Source organism: Orcinus orca, chromosome 9 (genome assembly GCF_937001465.1).
Source record: "Orcinus orca chromosome 9, mOrcOrc1.1, whole genome shotgun sequence".
NCBI classification, from domain to species: Eukaryota; Metazoa; Chordata; class Mammalia; order Artiodactyla; family Delphinidae; genus Orcinus; species Orcinus orca.
This window is the reverse complement of record NC_064567.1, coordinates 69,622,151-69,641,288: the sequence shown is the minus strand read 5'-3', so window position 1 is coordinate 69,641,288 and position 19,138 is coordinate 69,622,151. Positions and strand designations below refer to the sequence as shown.

General features: G+C 37.6%; 1 protein-coding gene across 1 annotated transcript in view; it reads right to left on the bottom strand.

The window, feature by feature from the left end:
• Positions 1 to 18,099, bottom strand: part of AHR (aryl hydrocarbon receptor) — a 50,809-nt gene extending 32,710 nt beyond the window's left edge. The window contains exons 1-2 of the mRNA XM_004263467.4: positions 17,893 to 18,099; positions 7,184 to 7,371 (exon numbers count right to left, since the gene is read on the bottom strand). Of these exons, the coding sequence (XP_004263515.1) occupies positions 7,184 to 7,371; positions 17,893 to 17,957 (253 nt within the window). The 5' untranslated portion in view covers positions 17,958 to 18,099. The remainder of the gene's footprint in view (positions 1 to 7,183; positions 7,372 to 17,892) is intronic.
• Positions 18,100 to 19,138: the final 1,039 nt, after the last annotated feature.

The following is a 19,138-nucleotide window of genomic DNA, read 5'->3' as shown; positions in this document are numbered from 1 at the left end:
AAACTGATAATGAAATCTAATTCAAAATTTTTACATGTTGAAATTACTTTTGCTAGGAATAAAACATTACCATACTGATTCAGAGTAGTTAACAAGCACAATGTCCACTGTTTTGACTCTGGCATTAAAAGACACAATATAGGAGGAAACAACCCTTTCCTTTCACATCGACCAATTTCAAAGACTGGGTTATGTATAACCACCCAAATCTAAGTCTCTCTTAATAAACTATGATTGCTCATAGTCATTTAGTAATTTAAACTTATTAAATATTTTCCATCTCAAAGGTAACATGATATGTGAGTCTAAAACTCATTTTATGACTGGGGTCTTCTTTTTATTCTCTACTTTTCTTTTTAAATTAGAAGGGGATAGTTTAATTTTAACAATTTGAAATTTGATGAAAAAGCGTGAACGTGATGTTAAAGATTTTAGGCTTTCAGTCTATATTTCCAAGACCTAAGTCCACACTGACTTGCCAGGTCATAGCTCCACTTCGTCATTTTCTGTCTTCAGGCTCCCCTCAACTTTGATTTAATCTATCAAGATGCAAAATTTGTACTTTACTATGTTTAATTACCAACATGAGAAAATAGCAATTTTGAATTTTTAAAATTTGTTTCCTAAAAATACAAAAGACACTACAGAAGTACTTCAAAGATACATAATTTAGAAAAGTCTTTAAACAGTTAAAATAAGCAGGGAAGAATAGAAGGTAACACAGAAGAACAGTGTTACTGAGGAAACTGAATAGAACTTAAACACCTTCTATAATTTCAATTAATCTATTATTAATATATCATTGTTATTAATCCTTAAACATGTTTAAATGTGTCCATTGTGCAGAAATTAAAAATAAAGTATCACCTTATTCTGGAATTTTTAATCTATCAAATTTACAAAGAGTGATTTTTTTCCTTTAAATCCAGAGACCTATTTGTCCATCCTATCTACGCTGACAAAACTGAAAAACACACCAAGACTGCCAGACGACTGGGAAGTATTAATACAACAGGAACATGCAGCAAAGAAGAAAACGACCATAGGCCCAGGAACAAGATAATGAACACAAAGTGAAGGCAAAGGAGCAAAGCGGATGGCACAAGAACGTAAGGGGCAGTACTGAAAGCACCAAGAAAGGGCACAGTGATACAGTTAGTTCAAAGAAGACTGAATCCTTAAACACTTCTACACGTTTCACTGTATGATCCAGCCAATCAGTTAATTAAAAGCCATGTAAAAAGTTCCTTACTGCTCTGATTCCTTAAAACAAACATTCCTTGCATTTGTACATTTAGAAATAGAGAAGAATATAATTGATAGAACCAATAATTATAATTGGCTATTAACAGAAAGCTTATTTGGAAATAGCAAAATATTAACGTCAAAAACTAAGCCCTAGAGCCATATTTCTAAGTATATAATTTAGAATTTCCACATTGTTTTTCAGATATGTTAATACAATTAAGTTAATAAATAATTACTGAGGGCTCACTCTGGGGCAGGCATTGTCCTAAGTGTTTAAGGTGTAACAGTAAACATATTGATAATATTCTCAAGGACCTTCCATTCTAGTTAGAAAAACAGGCAATAAATGGCATATTTAAGTGCACCAAAAAAGAAGCATATTATGAAAATGAAAATTTTATAATCATTGCTTCATCATCTGTAAAATAAAGAGTGTACAAACTGAAAAACAATTCTCTGAGCTTTACTGTCTAGAATACATATAGTTCAAGAGTTTTCAAGGATTAAATATTCAAAGGTTCCCACTGTTCCTCAGCTGAAACTAAAACTAATAACTAGTGAAACTTCTAATCCTTTTCCCTCCCTTGTAAATGCTCCCTAAATGTTGCATTATAAATATTTAATGTGCACATTTTTAAAGGATTTCACATACAGTATTTGTCACAGTTTCTGAGATACTCGACCTTGAGCTATTAGAGGGCAGAAGCCTTTTTTCCCCTTTTTCTTCTTCATGCATTCAGCACAGTGCACACTATTTAGAATACAGCACAATCTTGAATTACAAAATGTATTAAAAAATGATTTCAGTTTAATTATGTCAAAGAAACACCTTCTAACTTTACCATAATGACTGAGTCTTGTTCAAGTACTTCAAAGTTATATTTTAGAATGTTTTGATTAATTAGGAATGGATAAAGATTAATGTTGTACTTGAAACTTAAGTGCTGCTTTTCAGACAGTCTTAGAAGTATAGTCATGGCTCCAAAGTTTAAGAAGATCCCATCCAAGCTGGATTATTTAAACTCACAATAAATAGATGTATTTTCTTGGAAAAATATCTATTGTTACAGTAAAACTTGAGTTTCCTTTCTAACAAGATTGTATGATTACTCGTTTATATTGTTCTTTCCGCAGGAATTCACACACCCCCTGTTTGCATCCTGTTATTCACTTAGAGCTTCCCTTCACTTCGCTCTACTCTTTCCCTAATAGTGGGAGAGTGGTTTTAACCGCACACAAAAATCCTAATCACTGTCCGCCTGCTCCAAGTCTCCTCATTTGCATTTAGTACTTGTTCAGGTCCTAAGAATTACGTGCAAAGTTTATTCTGTGTTTTTTCAAAATATTGCATTGCCTTCCTAGATAACTGGTGGTCTGGGGAAGACTTTGGGATTTTTCACACATTATTTCCCTCATCTTCCATCAAACTCCTTTCCTGTACTGAACAACCCTACAAAACTGCTTAGAATACACACTACCCTGAAATCACACTTACAGTCTTTCTAAAACTTTGTACATTTGGATTTGTCTTTCTAAAGGCAAAGAAAAATTTATTTTTAATAATTCAGGACATAATCAAAACCAGGTTAAATCACTGCCTCAGACTTATCTAGAATGCTTGTAAAAATACAGATTCCTGGGTTCTACATAAACCTACAAAGAATCAGCATAAAAAGAGCATGTCCTAGAATGTGCATTTTAACAGGCTTTCGAGGTTATGCTGATGCATACTAAAGTATAAAAACCAGTAATTCAAAGGACCTAAAATTAAAGATAATACCACCCAGCAATCCCACTACTGGGCATATACCCTGAGAAAACCGTAATTCAAAAAGAGTCATGTACCACAATGTTCATTGCAGCACTATTTACAATAGCCAGGACATAGAAGCAACCTAAGTGTCCATCGACAGATGAATGGATAAAGAAGATGTGGCACATATATACAATGGAATATTACTCAGCCATAGGAAGAAATGAAATTGAGTTATTTATAGTGAGGTGGATGGACCCAGAGTCAGTCATAGAGAGTGAAGTAAGTCAGAAAGAGAAAAACAAATACCGTATGCTAACACATATATATGGAATCTAAAAAAAAAAAAAACATGGTTCTGAAGAACCTAGGGGCACGACAGGAATAAAGACGCAGATGTAGAGAATGGACTTGAGGACATGCGGAGGGGGAAGGGTAAGCTGGGATGAAGTGAGAGAGTGGCATGGACATATATACACTACCAAATGTAAAACAGATAGCTAGTGGGAAGCAGCTGCATAGCACAGGGAGATCAGCTCGGTGCTTTGTGTCCCCCTAGAGGGGTGGGATAGGGAGGGTGGGAGAGAGACACAAGCGGGAGGGGATATGGGGATATATGTATACATATAGCTGATTCACTTTGTTATACAGCAGTAACTAACACAACATTGTAAAGCAATTATAATCCAATAAACATGTTAAAAAAAAGATAATTGATGAAGGAATGACACAAATAGGGTAAAGATAATTGATGAAGGAATGACACAAATAGGGTAATAAGATCTTACTGTCGAATACACTGAGCCAGAATAAAAAATAAACTTATTAATGAAAAGCCAAGAAAATACTTTTTAACAAGTGAGAATTCCACAATGAGCCCCGCTACACTATGACATTCTTTATAAGGAAGATTTGGGAATCGCTTTTACTTGAGGTATTGAATAGGATACACATCTATTCATGAAATATATATATATATATATATATATATAGAGAGAGAGAGAGAGAGAGAGAGAGAGAGAGAGAGAGAGAGAGAGAGGGAGAGAGGGAGACTGCTTTTTACATTAAATATACATATATTAATGTATATGTATGTGTATGCATGTGTGTAAGCATATACACATACTCACACACATAGAGACAGCCTAGAAAGCAGTAAGTATGTTAATACTGAAATGGCACACTGGCTATTCTCCAAGCAGCTTCAATTCTACTCCACTGCTTCTAAACAGGGAAAAACCCATACATTTTTTTTCTCTTTTAACATATAATTTGATTTCCCATTATAGAGGAGCAGGAAACGAAAAGGCAAAATGATCATGTCAATACATCTTGACCAGAGTCAAGGAATAGTGCCTCCCTGGCTTCTCGACTATAAACCCTCTAAGGACAGAGACCACATCTTACATGTCACGGAACCCTCCATCATAAGGTCAAACAGCACAGCATGTGAATAAATGCTGAAGATCAGGACTGCATCCCAAGAAGCTGGGATTGACCTTGGGGTTACAATCTACAACGGGGGCTCCCAAACTTGCCACACCACCAGAGTGTATGATTCCATTGGTCTAGGGTAGGGCCCAAGATTTGGCATTTCTAACAAATGGCCAGGTGACATTAATGCTGACTGTCTAGGGTCTATACTTTGAGAATCACAGATCTAGGGAAAAGTTCTCAGCATTTTGCTATATATATATGGTTCCCAGAAAAGAGAGGTAACTGAGATATGGTCAACAAAAACAACAGAGGGAATGTGGAAACCTAGTTCTAGCTCGATGACAAAATAAATATACAGCTGATACACACACACACACACACACACACACACACACACACACACACACACACACACACACACACCACTGAACATCACGTGACTCACCTAGAAGATGAAGGGTCTGGTATACATGAAGATTGAAAATTCAAAGGCTTTTTATATAGATCAGAGAAAACATAAGCGTCTACTATGAACACTTAAATATATAATCTTCCCTGAAGTTATTATCCTCAAATCAGTGTATATTGCCCAGATCACAATGGTTAAACTATACAATTTTTTTAAACATCTTTATTGGAGTATAATTGCTTTAAAATGGTGTGTTACTTTCTGCTTTATAACAAACTGAATCAGCTATACATATACATATATCCCCATATCCGACTCCCTCTTGCATCTGCCTCCCACCCTCCCTATCCCACCCCTGTAGGTGGTCACAAAGCACCGAGCTGATCTCCCTGTGCTATGTGGCTGCTTCCCACTAGCTATCTATTTTACATTTGGTAGCGTATATATGTCCATGCCACTCTCTCACTTCGTCCCAGCTTCCCCTTCCCCTCCCTGTGTCCTCAAGTCCATTCTCTACATCTGTGTCTTTATTCCTGTCCTGCCCCAGGTTCTTCAGAACCTTTTTTTTTTTTTTAGATTCCACATATATGTGTTAGCATATGGTGTTTGTTTTTCTCTTTCTGACTTACTCCACTCTGTATGACAGTCTCTAGGTCCATCCACCTCACTACAAATAACTCAATTTCGTTTCTTTGTATAGCTGAGTAATATTCCATTGTATATATGTGCCACATCTTCTTTAACCATTCATCTGTCGATGGACACTTAGGCTGCTTCCATGTCCCAGCTATTGTAAATAGAGCTGCAATGAACAGTGTGGTACGTGACTCTTCTTGAATTATGGTTTCCTCAGGGTAGGAGCAACAAAAAGCCAAGCAACTTCGTAATTGGATTATATTAATCATTTAGTCAAGCAGTTTTTGACCAAGAATCAGAAACCCAAGGAGTACATTTATTGCTTTAGTCTGCACTCACTGAAGGCGTTTATTACTGTACTACAGCTTTGTGGTAGTCCATTATTCTCCTTTTCCTTTTTGGCTCTTCAAAAACTTGAATACTTAAGCTCGTACATGATCTTGTGTTTTGCTATCCTTTTTATTGTAAAATGCAAATATTTTAAGGGATATTTTGACTCTAAATATGATAAAAGAATTTCTCACCTAAAAAAAAACTATATAATTTTTAATCCAAAATGAAGAACATACAGCATGCAAACAAACCAATAAATAAAAAAGATGCTCAGACTAAACACAGCAAACCATCTAAACATAGACCTACAGGGAAGTAACTGTTCTGCAATATTCTACACACAAACCACAAATTCAAGTATCTGTAAATATGTCAAGGGCAGCAGTATCAGCATCATCTGACAGTTAGTAAGAAGAGCAAAATCTCTGGCGACACCAAAACCTACTGAATAAGAACCTTCATCTTATCAGGGTCCCTATGTGATTTATAAGCACGTTAAAGTTTAAGAGCACTGACATGTCACTGAGATTTTATCATTAATTCTTTACTACTATGGGTAAAATGACATGGTATATTTAAAAGACGGAACAGTTCCTAAAAAATCGATTTCTGACATATAAACAGACCAAAAGAGAAATCGAGGAATTATTTTACATGAGAAGACACACTGAAGCATTATTTTCAAACAAAAACTTCCATTTAAAATAATTTATGACTATGATGTACTGTGCAATTAAAGTGTAACAAACATCACCTAGTTCAAATCCCTAGCTTAAAGCAGTAAACTGATGCTAACATGTTAAAGTCAAATAGTTGTCAGTGGCACAATGGAGACTGAAATCCAACTCTACTGACTCCAGTGACAAAATGCTCTTTCCAATGGAAAAAACATTTTTAATTACATTTTCCTGGAGCAAACATATAGTTAATATAAAGCAGTAGAAGTATAACTTTGAAAGGATAAACAAAATGATGTATCTGTGAAACATATTGAAGGAAATCCAGCAAAAATATATCATAGTAGTTAATATGTTTTATTCTTTCCAGTAAAAAAAAAGACCTTAAAACACTGAGTAGAAAGGAGAAGAACCAGAAAGTGTCCTTCTTAATATGAGTGTTACTATTTTCAAAGAATGACACCACATATTATTTAAGTGGCAGCATATGTTTGATGAATCAATCTGGAAAACTGATTTCAGAAATACTAAAAATTTGGCTTTGCTACCTAAGTTTTACTATCCAGCAATAAACAGAACTTTTTCACGTAAGGCTAATTTTTGCACTTTTCAACACAGAAGCAGAAACAGCCGTATTCAACATAAGTATTTTGTAAGCGACTGTAGAAAAATTAAACCCTTCTGTCTTACCATCAAAGAAGCTCTTGGCTCTTAGATAACTGACACTGAGCCTAAGAACTGAAAGTTTGTCCAGCTTATTAACAACATCTTGTGGAAAAGGCAGCAGGCTGGCCAAACGGTCCAATTCTGTATTAAGTCGGTCTCTATGCCGCTTTGAAGGATTCGACTTGATTCCTTCAGCTGGGACTGGCTTGACACTAAAAAACAAACAAAATTCCATAAAATACATTAAAATCTATAAAGAAAAAATTCTGATCACATTATAACATCTCCTCAACTATTTTTCTAACAAAACAAACATCTAAAATCTACTTCAAGTTTACATAAATCCTTTCAAAATGCTCCCTTCATATCTTAATTAAGAAAAACAAGGGAATGGGTAAACTCCTTCATAATGTTTTATTAAAAACGTATGAACCCATCACAGGAAAATGCTGAGTACCCCTCATACATTTGTGGTACATGATTCCCAATTAACAAATCTATTAGGAGTTTTTCCCCTTCAAACACATCTATTGTTAGGGGGAAGAAAGAAATCTGCAGTAAGTTATGTGAAAATTATGCCTCCTTTGCTATCTTCCACAAAAATCATCTTAGCATCATTTATGTTGCAAATAAACAGGAGCGACCCTAAATAAAAAGCTGTTCTTCATCATCCTCAGCTTCCTATATTTAACACTTTCCTGTCAGTGACGTCTCAAAGCCATTGTGGCATTTCCACAGGGTCCTCCAGCCATCTAATGGGGTCCTCCGATATTAAGGCGAGAAAAACTTTGACTTTAGTTATTGATATTTGTCAATTGTGACAAATATTAGAGGTTAACTGTTTACCAGCAATTGCCCGCAAATTTTGCTTTTATGACTGGCCAGTAATCCTTCTTAATTATTAGCCATCATAGTTTGCGTCTCAATTAGAAAATCCAATGAAATCCCAACATTTAGCATGATTTTCATCTGAGAAAAATGATACTTATGGTTAGGAGTAGAACTTGAGTTCAGAAATGAGAAACTGAACTTCACACAAAAGCCTTAGCCAGGATTTCATAACAGAAATTCATTAAAGTGGATTTACAGATCATCAGACACCTAACGTTGAAATATAAAAAGAGAAGATATCAAAAAAACAAACAGGGGCTTCCCTGGTGGCGCAGTGGTTGAGAGTCTCCCTGCCAATGCAGTGGACACGGGTTCGAGCCCTGGTCTGGGAGGATCCCACATGCCGCGAAGCAACTGGGCCCGTGAGCCACAACTACTGAGCCTGCGCGTCTGGAGACTGTGCTCCACAACAAGCGAGGCCGCGATAGTGAGAGGCCCGCGCACCGCGATGAAGAGTGGCCCCCACTTGTCACAACTAGAGAAAGCCCTCGCACAGAAACGGAGACCCAACACAGCATAAATAAATTAATTTAAAAAAACCAAACAAAGTAATTTTTAGATCATGTCTCTGTACCCCACCATTTGCCAGAAAAATAAAGAATTAGCCGGAGCATTCTTATGATGAAGACTTTTTTCCTCCAGTTTTACTGAGAAGACAAATCCATTTTTGATAATTCAAATTAATTTCATCTGAAAGAGTGGAAATTGGCTTGAGTATAATGCTGTTAATTTGATTCAATCAAAGCATTTCTCGACAACATGTTTTCAATGTTATATGAACATGAAGAAGTAATACTTTATGCAAAAAGATAATAGAAAGTAATATGAAAACTTAACAGGCTTTTTTCAATGTCCCTACCCAGTAATTTCTTCAGAACTTGTCTATTTCTATTTTTTTCTATTACAGTTCACGTTATTTCTACAAAAAATAAGAGTAAGAAACTGATAAAGTGGCATATATACAAAATAAGTCAGTAGATACTTCCTCTAGACTATGCATGTAACTACATACTTAACAGAAATTGGTGACTATTTCTCTAGCTATTTTCCCTGGTCACGTGTATAATCAAATTCAAGTCATACCTAATTACTGCACCTCTCCAATTAATCAACTGAATCTCAACTTTTACCTATAATGCATGTCTACCTCATTGAATAATTGTCTACTGACTAATCACCTGTTAAAGCAAATATTTATTTGCACCTATGTCCTGGGTGGTCCAGGAAAACATTCTTCTCCTATATACTCAAAAAGTGTGACGGGAGCTGAGTTCAGTGAGCAACTGCTTGAAAAAAGATTTTTATAGAAAAGGTGGTATCTGAGCTACATCTTGAAAGGTGAACAGGATTTCAGGAGGCGGCATAACTGAGGAAAGGTGAACTGTGAGAGGGCCTATCTGTGAAGCACAGGGTAAAGAGAGAGAAGGGGAAGCTGGTTAGGGCCGCCTTCCTTCAGTAAATAGTGACCACCCACCACACGTGCCAAGCACACAACACTGAGCAGTGAACCAGCTTCAAAGCGCTGCTCAATTAGATCACTTTACTGTAGAGTCTTCCCTGACCTACTCCCACTGGATTCCTCCCAGGTGACTACTGTACTTTATGCATCTTATGTAAATGCCTTAAGCACCATTCCATTAAGGAATATTCTGTGCAGACAGCATTTCCCGTAATTGAAAATAAAATCTAGTCGTGCACTCTTGGTAGCTTTCCAGTAATGATTATAAAACACTGGGGAGAAGACAGTAACACAAACATTGAAGCAAGACAAGCTGCTAGGACACAAAAAGAAATAACAATAAAAGTAGGATAAAGAGGTTTAGAGGTGTTCCTCCATGCGATATTGCTGCCTGTCTTGCGCTGGCTTTTTGCAGTAGTCAACCCTGCACTAGATGAGACTATTTCTATACACAATGCAAAACTGTCCACAGCTCTAATGTATTATTATGCACATTATGGAATATTTAGCTTGAGATTGAATTTCCTAAGTCAAGTGTTATGCAACCTATATTGCATATACTTGTTTGTTCTCTTATTACAATATCAACTTAATCATTTTGTATCTCCAGTGCCTAGCATAGTACTTGACACGGAGTGGACTCTCAATTAATGGCTGCTGATCAGAAGTGTCCAGAAAGGAAATGATTGCAGCCTGGCCACAGGGAGTGATAGTGGGACGATAACAAGTAAGGCCTGGCTTGAGATTTTTAAACACAGCACTTTGTACCTACCACAAAGCTCCGTACCTAGCCAGACTCAAGTGTTCGGTCAACTAAACTGACGTGCTGACTTCCTAGATATAGGAAGTAAGGGAGAGGAAAACGGTGAGTGAGGAGAGGTTGCAAATGACTGGGATTCGTAGCTTAGGATCACAACTATATTTCCTAATGGAAAGTATGCCAAACGAAGAAAGAAGAGACTTGAGGACAGACCTCAATGATGCCAACATTTAGGTATAACGTTGAGGAAAGGGCCGCGGGCAAAGAGTACGGAGGAGGAATGATAAGGCAGATAGGAAAAGAACCCAGGCAGAATATTTTGGAGGTCACAGAACAAAGTCAAATGCACCAAGTTATTAAGGAAAGTCAGGGCTGAGAAGTACCCACTGGACTTGGCATTTCGAATCCACTGTTGTTAAAGCTGAAGTCATAGATTTGAGACACCTTTTCACCGATTTTATGAGAAATATTCAGAACTATTTTGTGAAAATACTTCATACTTATCCACACCTATTAAAGATGCACCAAGTAATTAAAAATAGAGAGTAATTCTACATCAATTACACCTGAGTTACGCTGGTACTTTTACTTTCGTATTGTCTTTAAACCTATGCCAAACATACTGCCAGCCATCTATTTAAACAAAAGTCTACATCTGAAATGTAAATAAGTGTCCCTGCAAGACTGGATTTGGGATATCTGGAATTCAGACACCTCCTGAAATAGGGAGACTGTAGATGTCGATCAGGGAAAGGAACAATTTATTATTTTTTTAAACCTTAACCTCAAAAATCTTGTCCCAACCTGTAAATCAAAATTGCTGTGAAAGCAAGACTTTAGCTGACTGCATGCCATGCTCCTGTTTTAGAAGCCCTGCATGCCATAAGTACTGGCAGTAACAAGCCCAATAGCATGTCCAGTGCCAGCTTGCATGCTCTCTTTAATACCTTTTTAATATCCCAGGCTAAAATGTCTCTTAGACTCATCACTTGTGCTCAGGGTTTGAAACAAAGTTGAAAAACATAACAATCCAGTTTAATCATAAATTACTGTAATTGTAAATGTTTATATTTTTATGACATTTACCATAAAACCTCAAAATGACACACAAAGACAAAGTTTCAGTAATCCTTAGATTAAGGTGGCATTTTCTAACGAAGATTACCTATCACAGTACTGAGTTTTTTGCCCTATCGGCTTTTTCCTGTGGGTGATTTAATCTACTCTCACTGCTTCAGTCTACTTACCAGTAACTTGTTTATTTCCAGCCCCTGTACCTGAATGTCCTTACATTCATATTTTTCAGAAGTTGGGCACCACTTCTCTGCATCTATTATGGTATGACTCTCATTCCAACAGCTAGGAAATTGAAGTATTTCTCGATAAATCTCTCTACCATACCACGTACACCCCATTAAGCCCAACTCTTAAACCCATTCATTCTTCATTTCCTCCCCATGGCTTCAGTGCATACTTATTTATCTCTGAATATAAATGCTGAATGTTTATCATCATAAATTGTATACTTAACGTGATATTGGAGAGGGGATCTGTGACACAAATTAAGTCAAATTTCACTGTTACTCGGAATACAGCTGGATATTTTACTCCCCTATGCGAAGCAAAAAAATGTCTACAAAACCTTCGGAGAATTCTGGCTGGCAGTTACTTGTAAGGAGTCTGAATTCTTCAGTCGCTCTCCTGCAGCCGCTCTACAATTGTGATGGGTTCTTCCCTTTCCCTCGTTTGCTATGCTTAAGGAGTGGTGATGAGGTACAAACGGCGTATAATCTTTAGCACAAGACTTTAACAATGAAAACTGGAACATGAAATATGCCCTAGAAATCACTGTTACTTCCAAAATCCTGGAAAAAAATCATTAAGAATGTTCCCTTTTTCCTCTTCTTTTTAAAATATACACTTTTTTTCTTTGTATTTCCCTTGGAACCCACAGAGAATACATCACTAAAACATGAAAAATTTTAACTGGTGGCCAATTGTTAAATTAGTAAATATTCTCAAATACCTACTATGTATATGGTACTAGGAAGCTCTGGTTGCTATAAAGACAAATAAAAAGTAGACCTATCTTTACAGAGCTTGTCTTTCTTACTAGGAGGAGATACATTCTATAACAAGCCAAAAATCAAACATAATGTATTGCTCAATAATGTAGATGCCATAAAAGTGATGCCGGAGAGTTCAGGAAGGTAAGAGCTCACATACAGGTAGAGTAATGGGGGAAGGTTTCATGGAAATGTGGTTTCTACATCAGGTCTTAAAGATAGGTAAATCACTTCCAGTTTCATGATGGCAGAGTACATGGCTTTCTGCAACTACCCTTCTCTCTGGAAGATCATGCCAAACAAGGAAAACAGAGATAGAAACACAAAATCTGTCTTGGATAAACCTAAGACACAGCTAAACCCAGATATAAACAATATGAAGATGAAAATTAGGTAAAAAGTGAAATCAATGACAACGGAGAACAGAAAAGAAAATGTAATCATAGTATATTACTTAACTCGGCAATAAACAATACTTACAGTTAAGGAAACACTGCATGTGAATTTAATCCAAAATTGTGATAAAATTATACTGGGAGGTGAGGAGAGATTAAATAGCACTAATAACCATAACTATCACAATAAAACATCAACAGATAATGCCTACTATGCTAAACTTAAGATAACATTATACACATTATTGACTTTTTCATGTGCATGTGTTATTTAAAACGAATACTTTTCAAAATAGTATTTCATTAAAAATAAGGTAAAAGAGCAAACTGAAAAACAACTGAAAAACATACGACAAAGAAAATCAGTATGTAAAGGACATCTCAAGTAGAAAAATCTGCAAATGTACTCACTATTATTCCACACATACAATCCCAACATAGAAGTTCCACTATCTACCCCATTTTTTTTGGCTTATGAAGTTGACAATTAATATTTTTAAAGCAAAAATGCAAGGATATAGGCACTCCTACAGACTACCAATAGGAATGGAAATTTTTTGCAGAGTAATCTGACAGCATGTTTCAGAGCATAATATTAGGCTCAACCATAAAAGTATATCATATCTTTGTACCCAAATTTCCACTTACAGGAATTTTTCCTAAGGAATGAACTAAAAATTTACATAGAAATTCACATATCTCAAGGGTATTCTCTGAAATACTAGTTGAAATATTTAAAGATTGGAAATAACAGAATTTCCGCCTCAAAATAAATTACAGAGCTTTAACAGAAGGGAGTACCATGCAGCCACTGAAAACAATGTTTTAAAGGAGGGGAGGTAGCTAGCACATCAATGAAAATAGGAGGAAAAGACTCTAAGAAGAAAGGGCATGAATGCAAGTATGGAGTCAAGCAAGCACAAATCATGTATGGGCAAAGGGAAATAATTTATTCAGAACACTATTTGAGAAGAAACAGTGAGCGTTAAGGAAATCCCTAGTATGTGGGTGTACCATATGCATCACTGAACTTACCTGGGTAGCACTGCGAAGTTGGAATGAACGTAAGCTTTGGAGCCAAAAGACCTGGAATCTGATATTAAAACTCATCCTTTCATTTACTACCTAACAATTTTGAATCTGAACCTCAGGTCCCTATCTGGAAAGCTGAAATAATAATACCTTTTCATACTACTATTACAAAAATGAAATAAAATGATGTCTGTAAAGCACTGTGCATGCTTATGTCACAATTAAGTACTAACAAACAGTAGTTTTTTGTTATATAAAACCAGTATGCAAAAATATCAATTTTAAAAGAAGAGTGGAAGTAGAAAGCTACTGTTGTTAAAGATTTGCATGGTACTAATTTCTAAGTAAGTGTCTAAATTATATGCACCAATAAGCATGTACTGTGTAAGTTTTTTCACCAGTGGAGTAGTACATTTCATTACCCACAATTGAGAATGCAATCATATACTGCCTCTTACTGTTTCACAGGAGAATTGATTGCTCTGTGATAATGTAAGCTGAAATTATTTAAAAAGTAGAATCTATATTTCTGTTAGAAGTCTTTACAGCTTATAAAATACTCTTCTTCTGCTAATTTTAGTTGTGAGAGTGGCAATGTAGGTGTTGACTGCCTGCCTTATTGGTCAATCACTTGCCAAGACCTATACAAGTGAGAAAAGTAGACCTCATCTTTTAGTTTAGAGCTAGTGCTTTTTCAATTTTAGTTTAGAACTAGCTCTTCTTCAACTAGTGTTCACTGTTTCCTCTTTACACCATTTATTTGTATAAATGTTACCAATAACTAATCACTTTCACTTACTTATTTCATAGGTCCAATATTTGAGAGCCTTTATAGTCACTATGTATAAACTATCTGAACAAAGCTTATTTGAAAGAAAAACAACAGTGGAGAAACAATATATTTTTATTTTAGAAGCTATTTAGGAAATTTTATCATAGTATGTTTATATCAAACATTTTCAGTAAAACATAATTTTATTCAACTAAGTAGGTATTGTATAAGTGAGGTTCATTAGGTTTAAATAGAATGAATAGCAATTTAGCAAACATAGCAAGGAAGGCACTGCCTTTATACTAATGTTATTAGTGTATTAACAAAGTAAAAAGGGTCAACTAAGGCTGAGAAGTTATTTCTAACTCTGACACTTCATGATGGCTGGCTTGATCACCACCACTACTGATATCATTTTTAAGTGTAGATTTCATTTACTCAACACCTATTATTTGCCAATATTCAGCACTAATTTTCTAAAAATATGGTAAATTGAAGTACCACTAAAACTTTTTAGGTATTAATAGAACTTAAAAACTGAAAAAATACATCCAAAGTTATTATCATTAGGGGAAAAGAAACCCAGACTCTATTTAATTCAATAGTGTGCTTTTCACCTATCTTCATGCAGCAAAGTAATTAAAGAAATGTACAAAAAGGCTTTCATCTCCAAAGAAAATAAAACAAGAAGAGGATTTAAGTAAAAACAAATTGTTTTTTCTTTCTTTCTTTCTTTTTTTTTTTTTGAGCAGGGTTATTTTAAGGAACACGTAAGGAAACAGTAGAACCTATTCCTAAGGGTATCTGAAAATTTCTTTAGGAACATGGATCAGATGCAAGGTTGCTTCATATCCTTTAATCTTCTAGCTTTCATTACTCCGAAAAGAAAAGAAACATTTACTGAGTGTCTACTATGTACAAGATACTTTAGCGGGATTAAATTTAACACGTTTAAAATATATTTCGTACTAAGATAATTTTCAACGTTGGACTTTGCCACTAGGGGGCGTTGATCCCGTTTAATAAATTCCATTGAAGATTGGAAGAGCTTCAGCTTAAAAGTATGTCACACACTTGGTTCCAAAATTTTATGGAATTGTATATTTAAATGGCCATCTTTTTAACAGTCCTATAATTATGCTACAACATATTTTCTCTTTAAGATACAATGGCTGACTTAAGGGGTCAAAGTTAAATAGATCTCAATAACATTTTCAGCTCAAACAAGATGAATTTTTCTGACAATGTGCCAACATATTATAGAGCCTATTAGCCACAAACTAGTAATTTAACTAAAAAAACACATTAAACTTAATATTGGGTTTATGGCTCCATTCTTAAAATGGACTTTGATTAACTGCATTTTAAGTTAACCATTTTTTCATTCTGGTAAAAACAATTTATAAACAATTTCATGTGATTCTGTAAATGCCAGCACTAGGCTTTTCTTATGGAGCAGTGACCTTTTAAGGCATTTATATGATTAAAAGCAACGCATGATGCTCAATAAAGATCTGATAAACATTTATACTAACTAAATAAAATAAGGGTGAATGTAGAAACGCTTTAGTTGTATTGTATTAGAGATTATTAAATACAAATATACTAACATCTTAGAAAGTATATTAAAATGCTAATATAAAATAATAAAAGGTACATCTTACGTAAATAAAATGTACAGTACTATGTTTAAAGGAAAAATCTTTAATAAAACATTAACGAGAAGCCAAAAATGTTAAACTTTATGATGAATAAAAATTAAAGCATTCTATTAAAGTCATCTAGGTCTTTCTGTAACACACTGACTGAAATGCAGTAACTTAAAATCCATCAGGGGCATCTTCAGGTTATGTGACCATATACATAACACCTATGATAAAACTCTATTATATATAATGCCAAGTATACCAGTGTATTAATAAATACATAGAAGCGTTTGTGACGCCTCTCAATTTTAAATAACCACTAAGGACAAAGTCAAATTAGACAAATACATTTTTATATAAGAAACCACTCTAAAACGCAAGTATTGAAAACCAATGTCAACAGAACTGCCAAGACAAAAACTGCTGATTCGGCAGTATTCCTAATGTCGGCCACACTGCAGGATAAGTCTTCCAAATTTTAATCAGTCTATTTATAGATGAATATCCTCTGTTAATGCCAAGTCTAGATCTGAAGACCTATAATCACTGAAATTCTAAAAGGAAATTAAAACTCCAGAATAATTAAACTTTTAAACTGGTCTTAAATATGAATCTTAAACCGTTATTTTTCTGGTTTGGATTAGTGACCTAAATTAAGTTTTAAGCCAAATGCACACTTCTGATTTGTTCTGAGGAACTGTTTAATGTGTTCTGAAAGTTGTTTATGAAAGTTTGAAAAATGTGAAGTAAAATAACTCAGGGATAATAATTAGGAATAAACACATGAATACTGCCAATTCACAAAAGTAAATCTGTCTCAAGCACGGATTTTTCTTTTTTCTGAAAAAAAAAGGATTTGCCACCTCACACAAATATCCCACCAAAACAAACAAACAAAAAATCTAAGTTTGTAATCTATCAGAACTGACTAAACTTGGAAGTAGAGGGAGAAGGGAATTAGAGAAAGATGCTAAGAATGAAAACGTCTGTTTCAATAATTCCAGCTCCAAATCATTTACAGACCCAAAGTGATAAGAAAGCTCCCCCAAAAGGTGACTGAAAATACAAATCCGTTACTGTATTCTGGCTACTACACTCACTCAAAACTGCTACCATCTCTATACATTGTACCGATGCGTTCACGCTGAGCGCTACAAAATTACTGCCAAATAAGTAAAGAGTGCAACAGAAAGCCAGTTGCACCGGACTAAAAAATACCTTCAGAAACACTCATTCCCTTTCCTGCAGACAGCACGTGTTTAGCTCCTAAAAGCATCTCCCCCCATCAGGAGTGAGAATGGTGACCGTCCTCTAACCTAACCGAGGAGGATATTAAATGTGAAAGGGGATTTCAAGACGGGCTTAGGTTAACTAATCCACCAGCCAGCCCCACAGGGCAGACCAGAGCTGTCAACAAATTAGGACCATAGCACAGTGAACAGTGCTACAAATGGGTGGGGGTGGGGGTGCGAGGGTGCGCGTGCCCTGGAGACTGGGGAACGGGGGGCACAATTTTTTAAATGCAATCTTTAAACACGGAAAAACCCAAGGCCTGGGTTTCTCGACCGGCCTCCAAATCGCGATTCCACGGACTGCGTGGGGAAGGGACCTAATCACCAGGCCGCGGGGATATGGGCACGGGTGAGGCGGCCTCCGGCACCTGCGCGCCTGAGCGCCCACCCCCGCGCCGAGGACGCGCACCAGACACTCACGTTTTCTGCACCGGCTTCCGCCGCTTGCGACTGGCGTAGGTGATGTTGGCGCTGCTGCTGTTCATGGTGCCCGGCTGGCGGCGGCTTCTCCCCGGGCGCGGGCGCGGACAGCCCGGTCCCGGGGACCCGGCGGCGACCGGGACGACGGCGGCGGCGGCGGCGGCGGCCGGCGCCGGGTTCCACGCAGCCGCGCCCGCTCCACCTGCACCCTCCCCGGGCGGTGGCAAAGACGCCGCACCCCAAGAGCCTTGGCTCCCGCAGCCCCGAGTCCAAGTGCGCCGCCCGGGCCTGGCGCCGGCGGTCGAGGGGCGGAGACCGGTGAGCCGGGCGACGCAGGTGCCGTCTATACGGGCGGAGGCGGCGCAGCGTTGCCCGCAGGTGAGGCGGCCCGAATGGAGGAGGAGCCTGGGCCGCCTGTTTGGAATCCCAGCCTGGGTCGCGCGCTCTGGCGCCGCGCCCCGTGACCGTCGCCGCGGCCCCTTGGGTAAAGGAGGCGACGCCGCGCTGCTCCCGGGGCTTCCCCGATCCCGGGTACTTCCCGCCTTTGGAGCTCGGACTCCGGCCGCCGCTTTCGGTGCCACCAGCTTCCGCTCGACCACGCGTCTGCCTCTGGTCTGAGCCGGTGGTCCCAGTAACGCTCTCGGAACCTAGCGTCGAGGGGACTCGACAGGCGCTGCCTCCCGCCGCCGCTTGCACCGGCTGAATGGCAGAAACGCCCCCGACTCCTCTCTGGCCCCGCCCCGCCTCGTGGTCCCGCCTCTCGCGGCGCCGCCCCTAGCAGCCCCGCCCCATTCTATTTGACTCCGCCCTTCCTTACAGTTCCCTTGAGGGCCCCACCCTCTCGGCACGTGATGACGCAAGGCGTAATGACCCCCTCCCCCACCCCTGGTATCCATGTTCTTGAGGTCAAGGGAAGGAATCTGTGGACACATTTCCAGTCCAGAAAGACGTGTGACAACAAATTATGTGTAGCCAATCGCTTTGTAATTAGACAGTCTCAAGGATAGAAATGCCAAATAGTGAGCTTAAATTCACCTATGTAAGAGACAGTGATGCAGCTAATTTTGGGCTAAGAATTACAGTGAGCTGGCAGAAAACCAGTGGAACTATAAATTTAACTCGAGAAGAAATCTTCAGGAGGCCACATCTGAGTTGAACTTGAAGGCTAGGCGTTTACTTGTCTTTTTGTTTGGGTTTGGTTTTTGTCTCCATACTAGACAGTATAGTATTTTTTCCCCAGCCAGAA